The following is a 20,862-nucleotide window of genomic DNA, read 5'->3' as shown; positions in this document are numbered from 1 at the left end:
CAAGTTCATCCTCAAGTAGGCGCACAGTGAAACACAAAATCAGGTAACCATGCACACATCGGGCAACCATGTCCCTCTACTGAAGGCTCTCTAGTTTAGTATACAATCCTCTCTCTGATACAGTGCAAATCCCAGAGATGTACCTGGTGCTGATAGATTTAATCAGCATTGTGTGAACGAGCTCGAATATAATGGACCTTGTTTATATGTAAAAGTCTCGCGCTCGAGGTGAAGTTGAATCAAAATGCGGCAGACTTGTTTTTTGCAATTAAACATTTGTTTTTACTGCATTTGAACATAATTCGTTGAACATACAGTCGCCCTAAACCATTGTATACATGAACTGACAGGTGAAAACAAAAAGTAAAAACAATAAGTCAGTAATAAAATACAGTTCCATATTCTTATATGCTTCATATAAAAAGAATAAAAGGAAAAATATTTAAACTGCTGGGTTTCATATTTACAAAGGCATTCTCTTTTAAAAGAAAAAAAAAATCTTTTACAACTTGAGTACCTAAAATAAAAGAAATTATAGGCAGGGCATGTGCAATTAAGGTACAAAAGGCTTTGACTTCTGGGGATAAGGTGACAGTTTTACAGCAGGACAGAAAGGCAGGATGATGAACATTAGGAAGTTGCAGATTTAGTAGCTGCAGTGCAAAGAGGCGTCACTCTTACAATCCCCTGAGGATTCAGAGTGTCTGTCTGGAGTCAGGCGAGAAACAGGGACAGTCATCTGCTCAGGCTGAGGGTCTGTAGCGTCCTCTACTGGCCATTGACTGGGACCTCCTGAAGAACAAAAGACAAGCAGATTGTAACATCAGTCTGAAAACAGGCAGGCGATAACAGTCACTTCACTCCAGAGCTCTCTGAAGGTTACAGCGAGAACTTGTTGAGAAACTACTTTAGTGTTTCCTCGCAATCTGCTTCATATTCCTACTGATCCACATGAACAGTTGGTCCAGCTCAGACATAATGTGTTTAGAGAATCTCTGCTGATGCTGTGAAAAAGAGGGATGATGTGACATTTTGTGTGATGTATTTATTGCTTACTAAGCTGTGGCTGAATATACGATTACTGTTTGATCCACAGCAGCAGATGAAGTTCGATCTATGGTGCAGCTGTTACTGTTTGAGCTCGCAGTACTTCTATGACAAATGTGTTTATTTTAGGAGTTTGGGAATACAGTAGCTTCAATACAACAGCAAAACTATCAGTGTGCACACAGTTCTGCTGCATATGAATGTCAGAGCCATAATCATTAACAAATAAATAACATAAAAGTTATTTTTCAGCTTCTCAAATGGAAATGTTTTCTTGCTTCTTTACTCCTCCATGACAGTAAACTGAATATCTTTGGGTTGTGAACAAAACAAGACATTTGAGGATGTCATCTTGGGCCGATTGACATGTTTCACCAAGTTCTGATACTTTATATGCCGAACAATAAACCTGTAAATCAAGAAAACAATTGGCGGATCATTCGGTAGTGAAAAAAGATGTTAGTTGTAGCCATACCCACAACCAGCAGCTGAATGTTGTCAGAGATTGAATGATGAGAATACATTTAAGTGTCACATCATCTTTCCTTTCCTTAGTATCTGCAGTGTATCCATAAACAGTGTATTATGACTGCATCAGAGGAATGTAAAGCATATTGCGACGGAGAGTAAAATCTAGAAGTTCCCACTCAGACCTTTGCAGGCTCCAAACTGCACAGCGTTGGCCTCAGACATGCAGGATAAAACCAGCTAAAGCCAAAATAATATCAAGAATACTGAGCGCTTCCAGACACATGCATCTGACATCTTGTTTATTTAAGGAACTGCTTTACATTTTGATCAGTATGCTTACTGAATGTCTTGCTTAGAGTCTGTTCATTATGAAGGTTTAACAGGACGACGTTAGCTGAGTGTAAAGACTGTAAACAAGCTGAAATAGTCTGACTGCCTCAAGCTCTACCAACCCACCTACCAGCTCCTCTAAGGCTCACCAGTCAACAGATTATCTGTTTTATAATGTCTGTATAGAATCAGTTATCCAGGTTATGGCTTTGTGCTTCAGTAGAAGGCAGCTGGACTTTTTATTTGGTCCAAAAACATTTCACCTTTTACCCAACAGTCTTCCTCAGCTCCTACTGGCTGCTGGTGAGACACATATTTATCTAGAGCAACTCATATGACTCACTGGCTCATCAACGACAAGAAACTAATACAAATCAAGGTGTGAAAGGTGGCAAACCTTCCTGGGAGGGATGTCACAGCTGCATTGTAAGTGATGGACACATGTGGCTGTAAAAACGATGGTTTTAGGGGAACAATGTGACCACAACTTGTTTTTATACTCCTGTTTTTGTATTAATTAGTGAATTTTAGAGGTGAGTTTTTTAACCTGTGGACATAGCTAAGTAAGCAGCTTGAGTTTCTTTGCTATGCTAACTGTCTCCTGGCTCTAGCTCCTTCCAAAACAAACATTACTGAAAGTGTGACTCTAAGCAAGACAGTGAATAAGCATATGTCTCAAAATGTCGATGATACTTTAAAGATGCCTCAGCCAAGTAAAAAAGGCTCTTCATGCAACATAAACTATAAGTGACATTTTTTCACAAACACAGTATGATGAAGCTTCATCCTAGTCATACTGTGTGCAAAATAGATACATCATAGGATTTACACTGTGACTCTTGGATTTTGCAAACCAAAAAAAACCTCAAAACTCAGTGTATCTGATTGCAGTAACATCCTGGTATCTGCTTCATGCAAGAGATAAAAATCAGATGACCAGTGTCGTAAAACTCATGCATCAGTTCACTGTGAAAGCCTGCAACCCAACAACACTGACCTTCGTCTGGTCCTCCAGACAGGCCTTTCAGGCCAAAGAGGGTACAGTAATTTGTCTACCGTTATTTCACAGAGAGGACGAGAAGGAAAAGAAGAGTGATTCACTGAAGGACAATTTAGCACCATGGACCAGAACATTAGTTTGACATCTTATCACTGGGTCATGGGGTTTTTGATTAGACTCACCTCTAAATTCCCCCTGGCTTTCTTCAGCACTCCGTGGGTCAGAGACACTACAGAAGAGAAAAATAATACATGAATCAGTTTATATACAGTTGTACAGAAGAGCCAATATCAGGCCGTATAAGCGATTGGTAGTTAGTGTTTAGTCTATAAATGAACAGCACAAAATTATCCATATAAAGCAAACACAAGCACCAAAATTCCCACGTTTGAGAATCAAGAGACTGTTGGACGTTTTGGCTTAAAAAAATCAAACATTAAAAACGTTTTTGGTTCATTTTCTGAACCTTTACCACTATATATAGTACAAGATGTGTAAGTAAAAGCAGATAGTCATACACTGATCGATGATGACTCTCTCCATTCCCTCTTTGAGCTGGTTGGTGGTGCGGAGGCGTTTTACTGCTCCACTCAGCATCCTCTCCTGCTGCGACAGCCTGCTCTTCAGTCTGGCAATCTCATTTTTCAGCAGTTCATCCTGATTTGGAACAGAAAAGGATTTGGTCCATTGATTCTTTATTAGATAAGGTGGATCCAGTATGTGTGTGTGTGTGTGTGTGTGTGTGTGTGTGTGTGTGTGTGTGTGTTTACCTGCTGGTTGTTGCAGCTGTCTACTGCTGTGTTACCAGCTGGCAAAGAGACTCTCCACACCAGTTTGAGCAGTCGTCCAGCCTCCTCTAACACCTGCTGCATGGTGTTTGTGCTGCTGCATAAACTTTTCAGGTGGTGCTGCTCCATCACCTATAAAGACGTACACACAATAACTCCGATGACAACATGATTTGTTATACATAACGAGTTCAGCAATATAAACGTTGCATTACATTACACAGAGTCCAGCCTTACACATGATAGTGTTTTCCATACCTTGTTGTCAGAGCTCTGCTGTTTCAGTGTGTGCAGACACTCCTGCAGCTGTGTGTCCATGCTGCATGACAGCTTACGGCCCTCTGAGATCTGCTTGCGGAGAGCGTTGTAGTCTTCAATCAAGCCCAAAACATGCCGGCCGTTGCGATTGGCCCACATCCGGTGGCCCGGCACCAGCCGAGAAGGAGCGCCAGACACGCTGTCACCAGAGCTGCTGCTGACTGACCCTCCGTCCACCTCTGAATAAGCATGATGCTTCACATCTGAAAAGAGTTCAGCACGACCAGATGCTTTACAACGCTGCCAGTCATTGTCTTCAATACATTTGCTTTTACTTATTGCTATAATTAGGCATCATGACAACTCTGAGGTTTTCTCACCATGAAAGACACTGGTGTGTTCATTGTGACTCTGATATGTGTGACGGAAAGAATCACAGCCTTCACGACCTGGCGACCTTCCTCCTTCATCTACAGGACAAAAACAAGCACTGACATTAGCTGGCAGATTTCTCTGTGTGGTTACACACCTTTCTGTATATTCAAATTTCACCAGCAGTTAGGACTGTGCCTTGTGTTTACCTGGAGAAGACAGCAGGTAGTTGATGTTGATGGTTTCAGAGCGATTTGGTCCTCTGAGCAGCTGCTCCTCCAGCCTCTGCCGCAGAGCCGTGTTGGTCTGGATGCTCCTCTCCAGCTGCAGCCTCAGGTGTCTGATCTCTGACAGCAGCTCTCCCAGATCCACAGAGCCAGAGGAAGGCACGGGGACGGGCTCCTGAGTGGCCTCAGTGGATTCTGCACAATGAAACAAAGATAAATATCCTCTTATTAGCTTTACAAAACACAAGACAGAGGTAAAGAGCAAAAGCCTTCTGGAGCTAAGAATTTACAAGTAGCTTGTAGAAATGTACCTTTAGTATTGCAGCTTCCTGTCAAATAGCCCTGAATAAAGTTCACTGACGATGAGGTGAAAAGTAAACAGCAATCAGCCTTATATCTCTCTCTTGTTTTCTCTAGTTTCCACCTCAGAGTTGTTCATACGTGAGCCAATATCAGCTGATTGCACATGCATCGGTAAATATTTGAAACTTAAAAACTAGCAGTGTCACTTTTACATAGTTTGTCCACCAGAGAGCAGTGAGAAGTGGATTTATGTCCTGTAAAATGTCCCACTCATTATACGTCCACATTATAATAATAAAAAAAAAAAATCTAGCTCAGGCAGTCATGTTTATTTCAGTACCTATCAGTCTGTCTGTATTACAGCCCAAATCGAAACCAAAGAACTACATCCTGAAAGATACAGTCTGCAAGACTTAATAAACTCTATTTCTATAGCACCTGTCAAAACTGGAGGGAAAGGTGCTTTACAAAAAAGAACTGCAAGATCTGTATTTTTTTCACACTTCAATAAGTGCTTTTCAAAGAAAACTGAACACATGCAGTACCTTTGTGTTTGCTAGAGCCAGTCTTGATCTTTTCATAAACTTGCAGCTCCACCCGTAGTGACTGGAGGAGATGCTGGGAGTCGGACAGCTGCTGCCTCTGGAGCTTCACCTCGCACTGCAACCTAGAAACAGAAAAACACTAAATTCCAACTGGAAGACTGGAAACAGGGTACAGTGTGACAGTTTAGAAGCACCTACTTTTAGACACTATAGTATAAATGCAGCACTCAACACTTTCATGAAAAATCTGTATGGAAATAATTATCAGTACTTTATTTTTATTTATCTCCTTCTATATCCTGGGAATTGTTTCAAAAATGTCTCCTTCCAACTGGAAACCTTTATATGCACTGGGACATAACCTGAACATGAACTGATGTGCTGCTTTAAAAAGTAGTAAAAAAAAGCAAACACAATAGGCCTAACGTATATACTACACAACATCCCACACACTTAGATGTGACAAGTGAGCGAAAGGGAGAGGAGACGTGATCTGACAGTAAACTAGACTCCTGGTTTTGAATTTCAGCCTCACTGAACTGTGTCAGTAGGACCTGGGGTAAGAGGTCACATACCATCATTGTAGCATGTGCACGTGTGTGTTCATGGATGAACCTTCAAATGATAGACTCTCAAGTTTCAGAGTTGTACTAATAGTACGGAATAATGGTAATCGTAATGACTCTTTAGGATGGTAATTAGTAGCTGTGTGTAGTTTCAGGTTGCATGGAGAAGCGTAGTAATGACATTAAGTGTGCACAGCGAGGAGACATTTGGAAGCGTGTGGTCCACAACAGTTTGTTGTTGTACTGATGTACCTGTGTGTGTGTGTGCATGAGTGTGTGTCTACCTGTGCAGTTCTTCTTTGCTGTAGTGCAGTGAGTCCTGCAGCTGGGAGTTCTCCTGGCTGCTGTGCTCCAGCCTCTCCAGCAGTCGGCTGTTTTCCTGCCTCAGAGCTTCGCACTCTTTCCTACTCTGCTCCAGTTTGGCTGTCCGCCTGGCTAGAGTTTCCCGTAGCTTCTCATTCTCCTTCTGTTTGTCTGAAGGAAATAAAGATGTTTGTAAGTCACTGTTCAGATCCCTACAAGTGATGGATTTGTGCATATATGATGAGGAAGGAGATGGAAGTGTGTATTTGGAAAATATCATCTCTCCTTTGTTAGTATTAAAGGTACGTGTTCCTAAAAAAAGTTTGCAAGAAAGCATGTTTCTACCTCTAGATCCCATGCTAAGCTGCTCCTTCAGGGCTTGGTTTTGTCCCCAGAGGAATCGCACCTCGTTGGCCAGCTGACCCTGCTCCTCGTTGCCGTGGATGAAGATGTTGGTAGCAGCTGAACACAGCACATACACGTATATTGGTCAGTCAACTCATAAGGGCACAACCAGATTGTATAATACAGTCCTGACTATAAGACTGTCACACAGAGGACAGGACAGTGCTAGGTGCTAGTTGTGTGTACCTGGGTCTTTCTCCACCTCAGCTAGTCTCCTCTCCAGCTGTTCCCGGAGGCGGTCGTTGGTGCGAATGCTTTCCTCCAGGCGTTGTCGCAAAGCTCTGATCTCCTGTAGATGCTCTGCCAGTAGATCTAACAAACAATGACAAAGGTTAAATAAAAGTGTATTACCAGGGGATTTTAGGGGGTTTCTGAGAGCTCTGTGCACTACAACTTTAGAAAACGCATACAAATAGGCAAAGCGTAAGTAAACTAAGACAGCAACAATTTTACAACATGTGTACCGTTGAGAAAAAAAAAGAAGCAAAGTGAGAAAACACAACCAGGACCACTGTAGGACGGACACACTGAAAAAATGAATTGCCAAAAGTGACAATAGACGATATTAGGACTTCTATTCTACAGCATGGGTCAAGCTACAAAAACAATACAGGCTTTATTTCCTATAATGCAACATGATACAAACATTTGTTAAACCCTACCTGCATAATAATTTTCTTAAAATAAAACACCCCAACTTTGTAATGTCGGCTTGTTGCTACAAAATTTTATACTTTAAGTCCAATCTAACAATATTATTGTATCATCATGCGTTCTTCAGTTAGTCTTTAGTTGTTTTGAATTTAAGTTTAGTTTAAATATGTATTTTTTTTAACAACAGAAGACATAATTCAAATGTTTTCCCAAAAGGAATACTACTTTTTGTAAAAACTAGACTTAGTTTTGTCAAATTGTGCCTTCATTACACGAAGCACCCACCACACTTTCTTGTCTTCCAATTAAAACAACAACATAATAAAAAAATGCTCTCATAATTCCATTTATTCTGCCTCTAACTGGATCAACAGGTTGTGTTAGTGTGTCACGGAATAGGTCAATGTACTAACATCAAGCAGCTGATGCTCCATATTTACCTGAATTCATGGTGCGAGGCTGTTCGCCAGTGTTATTCTGTGAGCTGACGTCTTGTTTATGTGCTTCTGTTTGCAGCCCAGAGTCTTCCTGGTCGCGGCTTTGATCCTGTTCCTGATGGTGGGAGCTGGTCTGAGCCATGATTGAGCGGTGTAGGTCCAGTTCGCTGCGCAGGGTGGCGTTGAGTTCCTCGCTGCTCCTCAGTTGCTCCTGCAGCCGCCCGTTCTCCCTCTGCAGGCCCTGCAGTCTGCCGGCACCGTCCCTGTGAGCGGACACACCTTCATCCTGAGCTCCTCCTACAGGAGGGACAGTAGCTCCTGTCCAATCAGTGGGGTGTCGCTGGCCTAAACATGTACAAGAGGACAACAACAGATAGATAATTGAACACTGAAAACGTCCATTATTGTTTGAAAGGCCTTTTTGTTTCTCGTCATCTCTAGTTAGCAAACCCCCAAATTCATACAAGGTCATGCTCCATCTTCTGTAGTTGGAATTGGTGAAGCAGAATGTCATTCACTGATATTGCCTTCATCCCATTACAAGAAACAACAGAACAAGATGAACCACTGCAGCAAGAACTAAACAGGTAGCAGCTACATGGAGGTGTAGCAGTCAGGGAAATGTGAGTTGGGGTCTACAGGCCCCTCCAGGACCTCTCACATATCCACATGCTTCACTTGTCTCTGTAATAGCCTTACTGAGCCTTTTCCTCATGAGAAACACAATTTGAAGATTGAACCGGATAGGTGCCACTGAATAATGCAACTTTAAGTGGAGGTGGATTGAAACTGGACACCTGCTCTGTCCTTGGCCAGCGTGCTTTGTCCTGAGGGACGCCCGACTGCAACAGAATGGATCTGAGTGGAAAATAAGTGCCATTACAGGCAGTGAATACACTGGCTGAGCCCGTGGACAAGGACTCAGGTAATCTCACTGACATTCCACGGGGCAAGAAATAGAAAAAAAAAATGCATTTTTAATGACGCAAACTGAGTTAATCCTAGTCTAGCACACACTATTCCAGTCTGAGCCTATCATCTGTGTCACATAAGACTATAATTGGACTTGGCTTTCACACCCTTTCACGGATAAATTCCATTAAGACCATGTTTAAGAATTGCATTTGGAAATGCTTACTGTGAGCTCGATTGCCACCTGGTGTGGTCGGGCTGCTGTGGCAGGAGGACGAGGCCCTGTCTGAGTGGTACAGATCAGAGAGAGAGCTGTGGTGGCTGCTGGGAGTCTGGCTTCGGATCTGGCTCTGCAGGCTCTGGATGAGTCGGTTCTTCTCTTGCAGCTCTTTTGCCAGCCTGGGAGGAGGTAAAATGAGTCACGTTAATGCAGGATGGGATGACTCAGTATTTAAGAACAACTAACAGCTGGATGTTACATTTTGCATCATCTTGGTAGGTGTTGGAAAGCAAAGAACAGCACCCAAAAAGAAAAGGAGACATAACCGAGGACCGAAAAAGTAAAGCAAACATGGTTCCTACGCAGAGGGCTTTCACAAAACTTTCAGCGGAAACACACAGCTGGAAAATCTGAGAGAGGAGTTCACAGCAAACGTCATGCCGTCTGTCTGGATCAAACCCACTCACAGATCCAGCTGCTCCCTGGTGCATTCAGCCAGGGTGAGGTTTTGCTGGACGAGGAGGCTGACGTGCTGCTGCAACAGCTCTCTCTCGCCCTCTAGCTCCAGACGCAGATCATCTATCTCCTCCTGGATTCTAGGCAAGCTGTCAGGAGGATCTCTAATGCTCTCCTCTACGGAGAACAGTGACCCTGATGCCTGTTGAAGCTCCTCAAGTCTGCCCACGTCAGTAGGAATATGGGTTAATGTTCGCCACCATGAGCTACTTTAATTTCTGATCTAACTATACACCAGTGTGGTTAAACAATTCATCAGCTATTCACATCATCACGTGAGGGTAAAGTCAATTTAGAAGCACAGATCCTACAGTTTTACAGTTATTTTATTTGTATTTATGCAGTGAAACATGAGAAAACCACTCATAGAATTCTCTACCTTTTTCTGCCAACTGAGGGAAATAAAAATGCATAAAGTGTCAGAAATGTGTTGAATGATGCTTGTCTTGGTGTTTCAGACAGAGCACGGTGACATGAGGTGTGCCTATCCCCCTCCGCTTTGTGAGAAATCAGTGACCCACTTAGGGGCAGCATAACCTTAATGTTTTCATTGACACAGACAAAATTAGGTCAACAGCAGGACACTATACAAAACCAACAATACACACACATACACACACAGCCCAGGGTCACAAGGCAAGTGTCTGGGTGGAAGTGGGGGGCTTTCAAAAGGGTCATGGGACAAACAGTAAAACAGCTCAGCCAGCAGCCCCCTAATCTCAAAGAGTAACCGAGTTTATTTTTTTGGTTGCTCATCTCATGAGTGATGCCTATGGAAATAAACAAATAGTTCAACATTTTGGGAAGTCTGCTTTAAATATGCCAGCAGCTGGTTAGTTTAGTTTAGCAGAGACTGGAGACCTTGGGAAACAGCTAGCCTGGCTCTGGCTGATGATAACAACATCTGTCGACCAGCGCTGCAAAAGCTCATTAGATAAACATGTTACATCTCATTTGTTAAAACTGAAGTGTAGAAATCCTGCTTCGACTAACATGATCTCATGATATAATAGTCTAACAGTCACCGTGGACATGTTTCCTGCAACGACTACTTTTACATTTAATACTTTAAAGTGCATTTTTCTGACAATACTGTCACAAGAGTACTTTTCAGTGTGGTATTAGTACTTCTACCTAAATCTCCTCAAGAAACTCAATATGTATATTTCCTCAAGTAGCAAGACAACTGAATCCACCTAAATTTAATATGGATTGGCCAATTCTAATTATATACATGCTGTTCCCCTTCAAATAAACATGCAACATATTAAAAACAGCAAAATAAATCATGGGAAGTATGGGATAGTTTGGGACATACCTGCGAGACAGTTCGAGAGCTGCCACATCCTCGTTATCCAGATGAGATTCTCCTACAAGACAGACGAAAAGATGCTGTCATGGAGCTGTCTGTACAAATCAGATATGAATGACTGCCCTTATGTGTTCATCTCTCTTTTAATTGCAGTTGTGGCTTTTCTTCGTTATATCAATTTCTGCATCATAGGCAGTACTAGTTTTATATAACTAAAAGACAGCTGCTTTTATTTCTTTAATCAAACGCAGTAACTCCTTATTAAGTATGGAGGTTAAGAATTACGTTTGAAATGCCTGTCACTATGCATTATTTTCAAGTGTGCAGAGTTTCACAGAGCTTTTATTGCATTGATTGTTATTAGTGTGGTTCTTAGCAGCACTATGTCTTCAAACACATCGAATGCAATCATGATGAAGGCATCAGCTACCTTTGTCCAGCCGTCCCTCCAGCCTGTCCAGAATGTTCAGGCTCTTGTCCAGCTGCTCTTTGACCACCTCCCCCATGTAGTAGTCCACTTCGCTGGCCTGCAGCAGCTCCTTGAATGCCTTGTTCAGCTCTTCCAGCTGCCGACGCTGCAGGGCTCCCAGCCTGCGGCTCTCCTTGATCTGCTGCCTCAGTTGTGACAGCTCCCTGGCCTGCGACTGCACCAGCGAGTCCAGTCTGTGGAGAAGACACAATGAGGGCACGTTAGAAAAAACAGCATCAGTCAAGATGTGTCTGTAAAATGAGTGTGCAGTTTTTACTCAGGATAAAAATAGCATAATATAGATGATGCACTTAAAAGACTGTTGACCTAGCAGGTGATGTAGAGCCACTGCGGGTTTGCTGCAGGTGTTCACTTGTGCCTTTGTTCAGCGTCCTCTCTCTTTCCAGTTCCAGATTCAGATGGCTGGTTTTATCTTTCATTGCCTGGTTTTCTCCCTCTTTTTTCTCCCTTAGTTGCCCACTTCTGTAGCTCCTATCTTGGCTACGGTCCTCCTTTTGTGCGCCTTCTTGATCCTTGATGATGGACAGGTCAGAGGTGTTGGCAACTAGGTCACTGGACAGAGAGTTCCTACGCAGAAGACTTTGCATTTGGAGGATGAGTTTGGTTTGGTTTTCCAGCTGGACCTTTAGTTCCCTGACTTGTGCTTGAAGCTGGAGAGGGTCCTCAGAAACACCGTATGCATCGTACACCTGCAAACTTTTCAGACTAACCTAAAAACAGACAAAGGAAGGTTAATAAACCAAACTTTAGCTTACACTTTTTTTTTTACACAAGAAAATGGCTGCTAAATGGAATTAAACTAAACATATTTAATATCCTTTAACTGCTGTTTTTGTAGCTCTAAGCTTAGAGAACTGATAAAAGCTGTTTTCCTTTATCTAACAAAATTATTTTTTGTTGTCTCAGTGTAATGTATTTCTCTTTATTGTTCATGTAATTACACATTTAGCATTTGTTACAATTTTTAAAAATAATGTCTTTAATTTTATTCCACAGGTAAGCTACAATTATCAATCTTAAGCTGTTCCTAATAAAAAGGTAGAAAAAGAGATACACTCCTAAACAAACCCTTCTGATTCTGAGCATCTGTCCTACTACAGCCCTGTGCACACTGCTCAACACACCTGCTGTTCCTGGTTATAGTTACTAAGCTATGACTGGACAATCGATGTGCAAGGGGAGGGGTTTAGTGAACGATAAGATGACTACCTTGGCTGAGCTGAGAGCTGGGGAACTAGGGTACGGGGTGCTGGAGTTTGAGTCCAAGTTTTCAGTGGAAGAGAAAGTGGCCTGTTCATGTTTCAACAGGGAAGGCAGGCTGGAGGCACTGCAACTAGGGTTCACACCCACCTCTAAATCTGGCAACACAAAGGGACACAGAAGCATTAAATATGAGCAGGAATCCATCAAATGTTGTTGAAAAGAAATAGTGACAGTGAGAAAATAAATCATTTGAGATACAGCTAGATTAAAACAAGACACAGGAATAGAGTGAAAGGTTAATGAGTGCTCGAAAGACATTCCCAATCTTCAGAGTGGAAACATGCAAGAATCCAAAATATTGACAGCCCATCTGAATTTAGGAATAGTGCAGAAAAACTCCAAGGTTAAACCCAGAAAAGAGACCGTGTGGTTATGTGATCCAAACGAGAAACACTTCTCAGGGTCAGAGACAGTGTATTACAGTGCCTTTGTTCACTCCTCATGCAGACATACACCGAGAGAATCTATCCACATTTGAGGTTAGTGTCCATTTAGCAGACAGACATGCAGAGTCTGCCTAAAGGCTGTCTACCTGTGCTACTGCTCTCTTCCCTATCGTTCTCACTCTTGCCACTGGTTTCGTAACCGAGGTCCTGCAAATCCACCTGCACGCCTTTGTCATCCTGCTCAGGAGCTGGCATTGGAAGCAATATATGATGTGTTAGGAAAAAAAATCTTCTAAAACAAACAAAAACATTGTTTTCCTTGATGGTGTTCCTGATCAATGTGTATTAACAAAGATGTTTAATCTTCAACATATGCTTTTGCAGCATCACAACATCATGACGAATTTAAATTGTTGCACAGAACTACACATACTATTGACAAGGAGGCAAGCACCTCAGCATGTGTTATCTTACCTTTCCTTGCAGCTTCAGAGGAGTCCGTTTTCGTAAGAGCAGTAGCCAGTTTCTCCTCCAGGCTCTTACACGCCTTCTTCTTCTCCCTCAGGGCTTTATGTAGAGCCTCCAGTTGGACCTGAACATTAGGTGGTAATCCCTTGACATCCTGCCCTGTCCTGTGGGCCTCGCTCTCCCCTCTGTGGCCTCTCTCTTCATGCAGGGAACCCTGAATTTCAGATATCTTCTGAGAGTGTTCACTGAAGACCTTGTAGAGAAGACAGAGATGCCGATGGAGCTCTTGTCCCTTTGTTCCAGTTGAAGCGGTAGACTGATCGCTGCTGGATGGGGTGCTTGGCTGTATTGGTTCTCCCAGTTGCTCCCTCTCTTGCAGGGCTCTTTGAAGTTTGTCTAATTTCATCTGCAGGTCAGAGCTGATCTGTGATGATCTACCAGAAGTCAAGGAGCCAGTATTTGTACAGTGCGCTGCTAGAGAGGCGACGGCACACTCTGCTGCACTAAAGCAGTTTATTAGAACTTTAACCATCTCTTGATTTAAACTATTATTATCAGATCCTTCCATTGTGCCATGGAGTTCCTTTGACTGATCTTTAAGTGACTCTGCAGCTGTAGCTATCTGCCTTGAAGAGGTACCATTTCGGCTAACACTGTCACCACTGTTACCTTGTTGTGCAGCAGCATTTGCAGCTCTCAATTTTTCCTGAAGCTCTGCATTGAGCCTATTCTGTTCCCAAAGTGCCTCCTGCAAAGAGTCTGCATGTCGCTGCAGCTCATGCAGAGAGTCCTCTGTACCTCCAAAGACTCCTCTTGGGCTCTCTCTGTCTGAAGACATCTTCACTTGCTTTAGAGCATCCTCTATCTGTAAACAAAGATCTCTCATTTCTGGATTCTTCTCTTGGCTGTCAGAGGAGGTCATGGCTTTCTCTGCCATGTTCAGAAGCTCCACAAGCTGGTCGTTGTGCTCCTCCTTCGCCTGTAGAGCTTTCTGCAGCTCCATGCATCTACTGTGGAGGGCAACGTTGACACCCACAGAACCTGTGTGTGAACCGAATCCACCCTGGCTGTCCAGACTGCAGGCAGTCAGGTAAGCAATAGTGGATTCAGCAGCCTGTAAGGCCTCTACGTACTGCTGATTCAGGCGGTCCTTTTCCTGGAGCTGAGCATGGAGCTCCTCCCAATCAGCAAGCTGCTCACTCAGTTTGTTAATCAGGGCCTCTTTCTCCTGGCACTCCTGGTGGAGAAGCTCCAGCTGAGTGAAAAGAGCAGAGTCGGCCTGTGTGTGATCCTGTGAAGTCCTGGCTTCAGTGTCTTTGTCAGAGCCTACTGGACTGTAGCTACGATGGGTATTTCTGAGGGTAGAGGAAGGGGAAGTGCTGTGCTGGTGTGGTGTGGGTGAGTCAGAGTCTGCATGCAACTGCTGCTCAGACTCATAGACATCATCCAAATTAAGGTGCTGAAGTGCATCAGTGTTCTGCTGGTCAGAGCTCACAGACTCTCTGCCGCCACTAGGCTCCACTCTCAGCTTCACAGGCACTGGGAGGCGAGACTTGACACCAGCCTACAGTTGAAACAAATCACACAAAAGATGTTAAATATGCTGACAGGCTTCACACAGGGAGCAATGTAATGTCTTTCTAGTTTTATTGCAGAGCAAAACTTACCCTGTGTCTTGTGACATGCTGCTTTGCACTCTTGCTGTGCGACTGGCATTTAGTTATGGGACCCTCCATCTCATTTGCTGTGCTGACAGTAGTAACAGGAGTCTCCCCATGTGACACCTCATTCCATTTCTTGTCCCTCCTTTCCTTCAACAGCCTGATGACCTTTGGATCTCCTTCTGCTTCGGCCTGCAGTGTTTCCATACTCTTTCTTAAATCAGCCTGTCCTTCACTGCTGTTCCCTGAAGCATCTGTGCTCTCTTTCTCTTTACATTCAGTAGATGTTTGTTCCTTGAGGAGACCACGCAGCTCCGCATTTTCAGATCTAAGTCTGAGTAGTTCCTCTCTGTAATAAGGGATATTTGATGAGTTTACTGTTCAGGCAACTGACTCTTAATTACAAGAGAAAATAAGGAGTTGGCTCGGAGCTGAGTTGAAGAAAAGACTCACCTAAGGTGCGAGACTGATGTGGACCCGCAATCAGCCAGCAGTAACTTAAGTGCCTTTACATCTCTGTTTCTCTCCCCAGTTTCCTTCTTTTCAGAGTCCAAGATGTCATCGCCAGACTGAGCATGCTCTCTACTCTGGCCAAGACCACTGTCCATGCTCTCATCATCCAGTGGCTTTCCAGTCCCCATCTAAAAAAGAGGAATTCATCACAGCACTTACAGAAATTTTTGCTTTAACAGTTTTAATGAGGTCTTTCAATAGTACTTCAAGTACTTATTCATTAAATGAACACTGATTTCATACCTGCCCTAGCTGAATGCCTGTTTGGCTTGCTTTATCCTGACCAGGTAGATGTGTCCTGTTGCTTTGAGCCAGTGGCTGCATTTCTTGCATCTTCTCAAGCTGCTAGATTAATGGGATGGGAGGCGAGTATGACACACATGGCTTGGTAAAAGAAAACTTAATGTGGGAACAAAATCCATAAAACACCGCACAGCAACAGCAGAATGGCATGATGTGTCTAATGTGGCATGGCGAAGAGAGACCATTTCATGGGACACAGAGATAAAAAAACAGGGACTGATTAGGAAAGGTGAAGGATAGAGAAAGAGGGTAGTTTCTACTACAGACAAGAAACACACTTGTTAAAAATAAGACATGTAGTACCACAGAGCGTAGAGACATTAGTAACAGGCTAGACAGAGCAGAGGTTAAGATGTAGGTTCAAAGGTTAGAAAGGAGCTAATAAAGGTGGATGTTAGACAATGGCTCATGGTTCATCAAGTATTTTCTAAATGTGGACAAACTATAGAAAAAAATGCTACTAATAAATGATAAGAAATGTCTGATATTGTAAGAATTTAACACCACAGCTTCAAGTACAACCTCATCCATTGTCGCTGTGTTTCATGGTGTCTAACCTGTTTCTGTGGACTACTGCTGGCCAGGTCTTTGTCTTCCTTGTTGTAAGTATCACGCTCTGACTTCTCCGTTAGTGACAGCCGGCTCTGCAGTTCGTTGTTTACTGTCTGCAGTCTGCTGACACAGTCCTGCAGCTCCAGCACCTATAGCCCAGAACAAATCATTTTATCCATTTGCATGATCATCAAATCTTCTGGTATTTTGGTGGCATGTGTTGCACACCAAAAAATAAGGGAAACTATGTGCCTCCCAAACAGATACACGTGTTTGAAAATGAATTCACCTTCTGTCTGAGCTCCTGAGCAGAGAGTTGTGATAAGCTGTCATCTTGACCCTCTCCAACACAGATACTCAAATAGGATGTCTGATCTCCAATGAAACTCAAAGTGTCACCTGAAAAAAATGACAGAGTTCCCATCAAACAAACTCTTAACAGTGCTTGTAGATACACTGTGATAGAACATCTGGTGTATTTTTCTAGTCTTACCACCATCTGCTCCTCCTCGGTTCTGAATTGCTCCTAAGCGTGCCTGCAGAGACGCATTCCAGCGCTGAGCATCTTCAAGCTGATGTCTCATGCTCTCCAGTTCTTTTGGATCAATTAGGTCCATACCTGAACAGATAGACAGAGGGTTACACCAAGCCAGGTCTCTTCTACATGTCTATGTAGTGTTAATGTAATGACGATTTATAACATGACATCATTTCAGAGCAATTTACATGCTGCATCGTTTTAAGTTAAGACTGTGTGGGACCATGTGAAAGCGGTCAACACAGTTCAGTATACAGCATTTTCTAAATGCACAGGTGAGCCACGAAGCTCAGGTTTAACGCAACTGACTTCTACTTTTGAACAAAAAAATATGAGGCCCAAAATGCATTTACATTTCATTGTTTCTGATTATGTATCTGTGTAAAATGTAATGTCTGATAATAGAATTGGCGACCAATTTAACCTAATTTCAAACAAAAAAAACCTTTAATCTTACTGTACATCCATGCATAATGAATGTAAATTCAAACTCACATGCTAGTAAATGTGAATCTGATAAGCTAGTGGTAGAATTTATGAAGGCTGCTGCATGCAAAAGTTGGAATCCACAGCCACAGAAACCCACAATCAAAAACACATGAATGTTTGTTTTTTTTTATAATGTTTTGTGTTTGTCAGCTTATAGCATATGTTCATATTAAACGTAAATTATAACAATTATATAACCAAAACATGAAATGTAGAAATCTAATCAGCTGTAGTAGCCCTGCTACATCGCTCTTGCAGCCAGTGAGAATGTGAGCCACGGCCTTGTTACTTACAGCTGACCTATTTATACACCTGACTCTCCGTACAACCGGCATGGGAGGAGCATGCGCCTGACGTGCACAGTCAGGCGAGCACGCATATGCATGTGGACAGACACTCAAGTTACTTGGCTTAGACGACAACTTCATGGTGACACTTTCAATCAGTCTCAAAGCTGTGCACTGATGTCACAGTGCATCTAAAAGACTAATGGTGCTAAATTACTTGAACTATGTGATGTCAGAGGATAATAAACTTAGGATCTTTTGGATTAGGATCTTCTTCAGGAGAATTACTCTTTAATGGGGCACTCTGTGCATCATTAGTTAATGCCATGAGAAAACAGTATTAAAACCTTTAATGCCTTTATTTAAGATGTTATGTAACAACATGCCTCTAAATTTAATTCCTGTGACAGATGGTTGGATGAGGTGGATTAATAACCATTGGAGTGTTAGAGAAGTGATGCCATAATCAACAAACCAAATGGGACAGTCAAAGCAAGCAGACAGCATGTTAACAGTGAGAGACAGAGCAAAGATAGGCCAACAGCAGCCTTTATTCATTTTTTTATAAAGGAGGGACAGTGCAGATAGGTGTGAAATCAATACATTTACTGGGTGACAGTGAAATGAGCAGCAACTCTGGTAAAGACAAAGACATGCAGATGAGGTGACGATGTAAAGAGCAGTGAACAGAAAGTGAACAAAGATGAAAAGTGGAGGGACCAGGTGTACATGCTGAACAAAAGACAGACAAACAGGGCACATGAGCTTGTCAGCAGGAGATACTGTTCAAGTAAACACAATGAACAAAGAAAACAGGTGTGCTTGTGTGTGTTCCCTAAGAGTTATGGCTATACCTCCTCAGTTATCGTTTCTAAGTCCTTGAAAGACCAAAATTATAAATGCCATTTTCCCCTTTTCTCTTTTCCTTCCTTTTGCTTGTTTCTTTGATTCAGTTTGCATCCTCATCTACAACCCAGTGTGTTTGCACTGCACCTTCTCTGAGTTTGGCTCTGTTTATCTCTCTCTCCAAGTCTTCCTTGAGCTCCTCGTTAGTTTTGATGCTGTCTTCTAGCTGCTGCCGGAGCAGCTGCACTGCTGTCAGCTCCAGCTGCAGAGCATGGAGACGCTGGGCACTGCAAAACACACATCCATGTCCACTGAATTCACACAACCTCAATTTATCATAAACATCATCAAATAAGTATGTTACCTTTACAGTGATTTTGCTTATTTATAGCAAAAATTAAAAGCAACCGTTTGTGGCTCGTTCCTACCTGTCCTGCTCCTTTACAGTCCTGACCAGGCTGGAGTAGAGCTGTTGTTCAGCTCTCAGGGCCTTGTTCAGGGCATCATGCTCCTGTTGCAAGGCTACAAGGCTGGGCAAAGTCTGAAGGCAGAAAAGAAACTGTCTGTTAGGGCAGAACATTGAGAATACTGTAATGTTTTTTTATTTTAATTTAGAAAAGTAGGTCATTTTTACTTCTTGCTGGCAGTCTCCACCTATCATGGTTCTCTCTCTCTGAGGGAGCACAGGTAATGATCTCTCCATGCCCGATCTGATCACATGATCCTGGGTATGATCAGCCCGACTGTCGCCTTTCTGACCGAGACGCTGGTGAAGAACCTGCTCAAAGTCATAAATGAAACATGAGAACTGCTGAAGACGATTCCGCTGAGTTCAAATGCAATCAATTACTGTGTGCTTGCCCGAGTGGCAAAAGTTTGACTCTGAGTGGGGCATCCTTACACTGATAATCTCCTCGTTGGTCTTCAGAGTGGCAGTGAGGGACTCAATATTAGCAGCCTGACCTTCATTGCGACCCTCCAGCTCAGACAGCAATGACTGGAGCTCAGCCAATGAAATCTGAAAATTAAGAAAATAATGTAGGGGGATTACAAATAATCCTGCTTTTAGTAATAATGTCCTGAATATGGATAGCAGAAAATATATCAAACTTACCTTTAGTTCATTTTCTCTCTTCAGTGCTTTGTTCAGTGCTTCAGTTTTTTGTGCCAACTCCTTCTTTAGGACAACAACTGTTTTCTTGGAGAGCGGATTGTTCTCCTGACTATCCTCACTGTTCCTCCTGGACAGCTCAGCTACAGGGCAGACAAAATTAAATGTAGGATCGACATGTACTCTAACTTTAAATATCCAGTGTGAGGATTTAAAGGTCTAAAAGGCCTCACCTTCTCTGTCGTCCAGCTTCTCTTGCATGATCTGGATGGTTTGTCTGAGCTCCACCACATGATCCAGCTCCGCCTTCTGCCTCACCTCTGCCAAAAACTGGTCTCTCTCCTGACCACGCTGCAGAAGCTTCTACAGATTTAAAAAGAACACAGGTTAGCACTCTCAAACATGCACAGCAGGTATCTTAAACCTTTTCAAGACATACAACCAAGTCATTTGAATTCCAAATGGAGGAAAGTATGCGTTATTCCCTTTGGGAGTTTTCATTTCCTCTCCTTGTTAGGCCTCTAAGTCAAGCACATCTTACAGCTGAATGACTGAGTTGTATCCCTGAGGATCTTACGTTGATGAGGCTCTCTTTTTCAGCAAGCAGGGCTCTGAGTTCTGCGGTCTCTATGTAGCCCTCCTGGGCTGTTGTGGAGCTTTGCTTCTCAGCAGTGGCAAGTTGTTGCTGCCTGTCAGACAGCTGCTTCCTCACTTCCTGAATCTCTTGAGTACGCTCAGACAGCATGCGGTTGTAGTGCTCAGCAGACTCCTGCGGAGATGACAGCATCAGAGCAATGAGAGTTAATGATGTGTGCCCTCTTTCTGCACACGTGAAAGGCTCTTTATACTTCTGTCAATATAAATACAACCCAATTTGTATTTCTATATAGCATGCATATTACTTTTCAAAAAGTAATTAATGTAAATGTGCTGCATAAATGGAATGGGATTTTCTATTATTTACATATTACTTTATTATGTTTTCTTTGCAATATTGTATCCATATCTTTTCTAGAAAGACTAATTTTCTTGACTAAACTGTTGTAGATGTTTTCATAATTATATGCTTACCTTAAGAAGTTGGTCCTTGCTGCTAATTGTAGCCAGCAGCCCTTCCACAGCGCTCTCATTGTCAGCAACTAGTCTTTCCCTGGCCTTCACAGCCTCAGCAAGCATAGCCTCTGTGACCTTTAACCTCTGGCCCATCTGTTCAGCGAGGTCACGTGCATGACTCTGCGACTGGCTTAGCATTGACTCAGCCATTTCCTATAAACAAAGGTTGGCAATAT

General features: G+C 42.8%; 1 protein-coding gene across 6 annotated transcripts in view; it reads right to left on the bottom strand.

Annotated features, from left to right (window-relative positions):
- Window positions 1-258: 258 nt before the first annotated feature.
- cdk5rap2 (CDK5 regulatory subunit associated protein 2) overlaps window positions 259-20,862 on the bottom strand; it is a 36,088-nt gene continuing 15,484 nt past the window's right edge. For 3 of the 6 annotated variants that reach the window (XM_008300601.1, XM_008300603.1, XM_008300604.1), the window contains exons 18-51: window positions 20,645-20,839; window positions 20,151-20,342; window positions 19,807-19,936; window positions 19,577-19,716; window positions 19,364-19,480; window positions 19,097-19,240; window positions 18,891-19,003; window positions 18,610-18,749; window positions 16,796-16,921; window positions 16,592-16,701; window positions 16,308-16,451; window positions 15,691-15,792; window positions 15,388-15,575; window positions 14,941-15,283; window positions 13,280-14,837; window positions 12,952-13,053; window positions 12,366-12,514; window positions 11,463-11,866; window positions 11,097-11,329; window positions 10,673-10,724; window positions 8,845-9,017; window positions 7,710-8,051; window positions 6,802-6,927; window positions 6,556-6,672; window positions 6,192-6,381; window positions 5,342-5,463; window positions 4,476-4,688; window positions 4,275-4,364; window positions 3,895-4,157; window positions 3,619-3,768; window positions 3,367-3,505; window positions 3,031-3,077; window positions 2,846-2,900; window positions 259-792 (exon numbers count right to left, since the gene is read on the bottom strand). In XM_008300601.1, coding sequence (XP_008298823.1) covers window positions 647-792; window positions 2,846-2,900; window positions 3,031-3,077; window positions 3,367-3,505; window positions 3,619-3,768; window positions 3,895-4,157; window positions 4,275-4,364; window positions 4,476-4,688; window positions 5,342-5,463; window positions 6,192-6,381; window positions 6,556-6,672; window positions 6,802-6,927; window positions 7,710-8,051; window positions 8,845-9,017; window positions 10,673-10,724; window positions 11,097-11,329; window positions 11,463-11,866; window positions 12,366-12,514; window positions 12,952-13,053; window positions 13,280-14,837; window positions 14,941-15,283; window positions 15,388-15,575; window positions 15,691-15,792; window positions 16,308-16,451; window positions 16,592-16,701; window positions 16,796-16,921; window positions 18,610-18,749; window positions 18,891-19,003; window positions 19,097-19,240; window positions 19,364-19,480; window positions 19,577-19,716; window positions 19,807-19,936; window positions 20,151-20,342; window positions 20,645-20,839 — 6,855 coding nt within the window. In that variant the 3' untranslated portion in view covers window positions 259-646. The remainder of the gene's footprint in view (window positions 793-2,845; window positions 2,901-3,030; window positions 3,078-3,366; window positions 3,506-3,618; window positions 3,769-3,894; window positions 4,158-4,274; window positions 4,365-4,475; window positions 4,689-5,341; window positions 5,464-6,191; window positions 6,382-6,555; window positions 6,673-6,801; window positions 6,928-7,709; window positions 8,052-8,844; window positions 9,018-10,672; window positions 10,725-11,096; window positions 11,330-11,462; window positions 11,867-12,365; window positions 12,515-12,951; window positions 13,054-13,279; window positions 14,838-14,940; window positions 15,284-15,387; window positions 15,576-15,690; window positions 15,793-16,307; window positions 16,452-16,591; window positions 16,702-16,795; window positions 16,922-18,609; window positions 18,750-18,890; window positions 19,004-19,096; window positions 19,241-19,363; window positions 19,481-19,576; window positions 19,717-19,806; window positions 19,937-20,150; window positions 20,343-20,644; window positions 20,840-20,862) is intronic. The other 3 variants (XM_008300602.1, XM_008300605.1, XM_008300606.1) reach the window with 3 other exon arrangements.

Source organism: Stegastes partitus, unplaced genomic scaffold (assembly GCF_000690725.1).
Source record: "Stegastes partitus isolate 25-593 unplaced genomic scaffold, Stegastes_partitus-1.0.2 Scaffold1564, whole genome shotgun sequence".
Taxonomy (NCBI): Eukaryota; Metazoa; Chordata; class Actinopteri; family Pomacentridae; genus Stegastes; species Stegastes partitus.
This window is presented reverse-complemented; position numbering and strand designations above follow the sequence as displayed.